General features: G+C 35.9%; 1 protein-coding gene across 2 annotated transcripts in view; it reads left to right on the top strand.

Annotated features, from left to right (window-relative positions):
- LOC109819669 (ubiquitin carboxyl-terminal hydrolase 26) overlaps nucleotides 1–315 on the top strand; it is a 33,566-nt gene that overhangs the window by 4,597 nt on the left and 28,654 nt on the right. For both annotated transcript variants that reach the window (XM_020385479.1, XM_020385480.1), the window contains exon 3: nucleotides 1–115. This exon is cut by the window's left edge and continues 458 nt beyond it. In XM_020385479.1, coding sequence (XP_020241068.1) covers nucleotides 1–115 — 115 coding nt within the window. The remainder of the gene's footprint in view (nucleotides 116–315) is intronic.

Below are 315 nucleotides of genomic sequence, written 5' to 3'. Positions count from 1 at the left end.
AATTTCTTACCTTATTCCTTTCTTTAATTGAACGCTCTTTGAGTCATTCGAAGGTTTCAAATGCTAAAACTGTTGTACAAGATCTATTTCGTGGAAGTGTATCTCATGTCACCCGGTAAGAAACTAGATCAAGTTGCTTTTGGTGAGAGTTACTTGCTTCTTTCAGTTATGGGTTACCTTTTTTGTTTTTATACATATGCCCAGGAACATTGCCCTTGTGTTATCATAACCTTTATAGGATCTTGTTTCTTTCTGCTGCTTCTTTTAGTTTGTTGGTTGCCCTGAAAATGTTTCAACTTTTATGGAGGATGTGTC

This window comes from Asparagus officinalis, chromosome 8, assembly GCF_001876935.1.
Source record: "Asparagus officinalis chromosome 8, Aspof.V1, whole genome shotgun sequence".
NCBI lineage: Eukaryota > Viridiplantae > Streptophyta > Magnoliopsida > Asparagales > Asparagaceae > Asparagus > Asparagus officinalis.
Note: the sequence above shows the minus strand (reverse complement) of the source record. Positions and strands in the feature narration are given on the sequence as shown.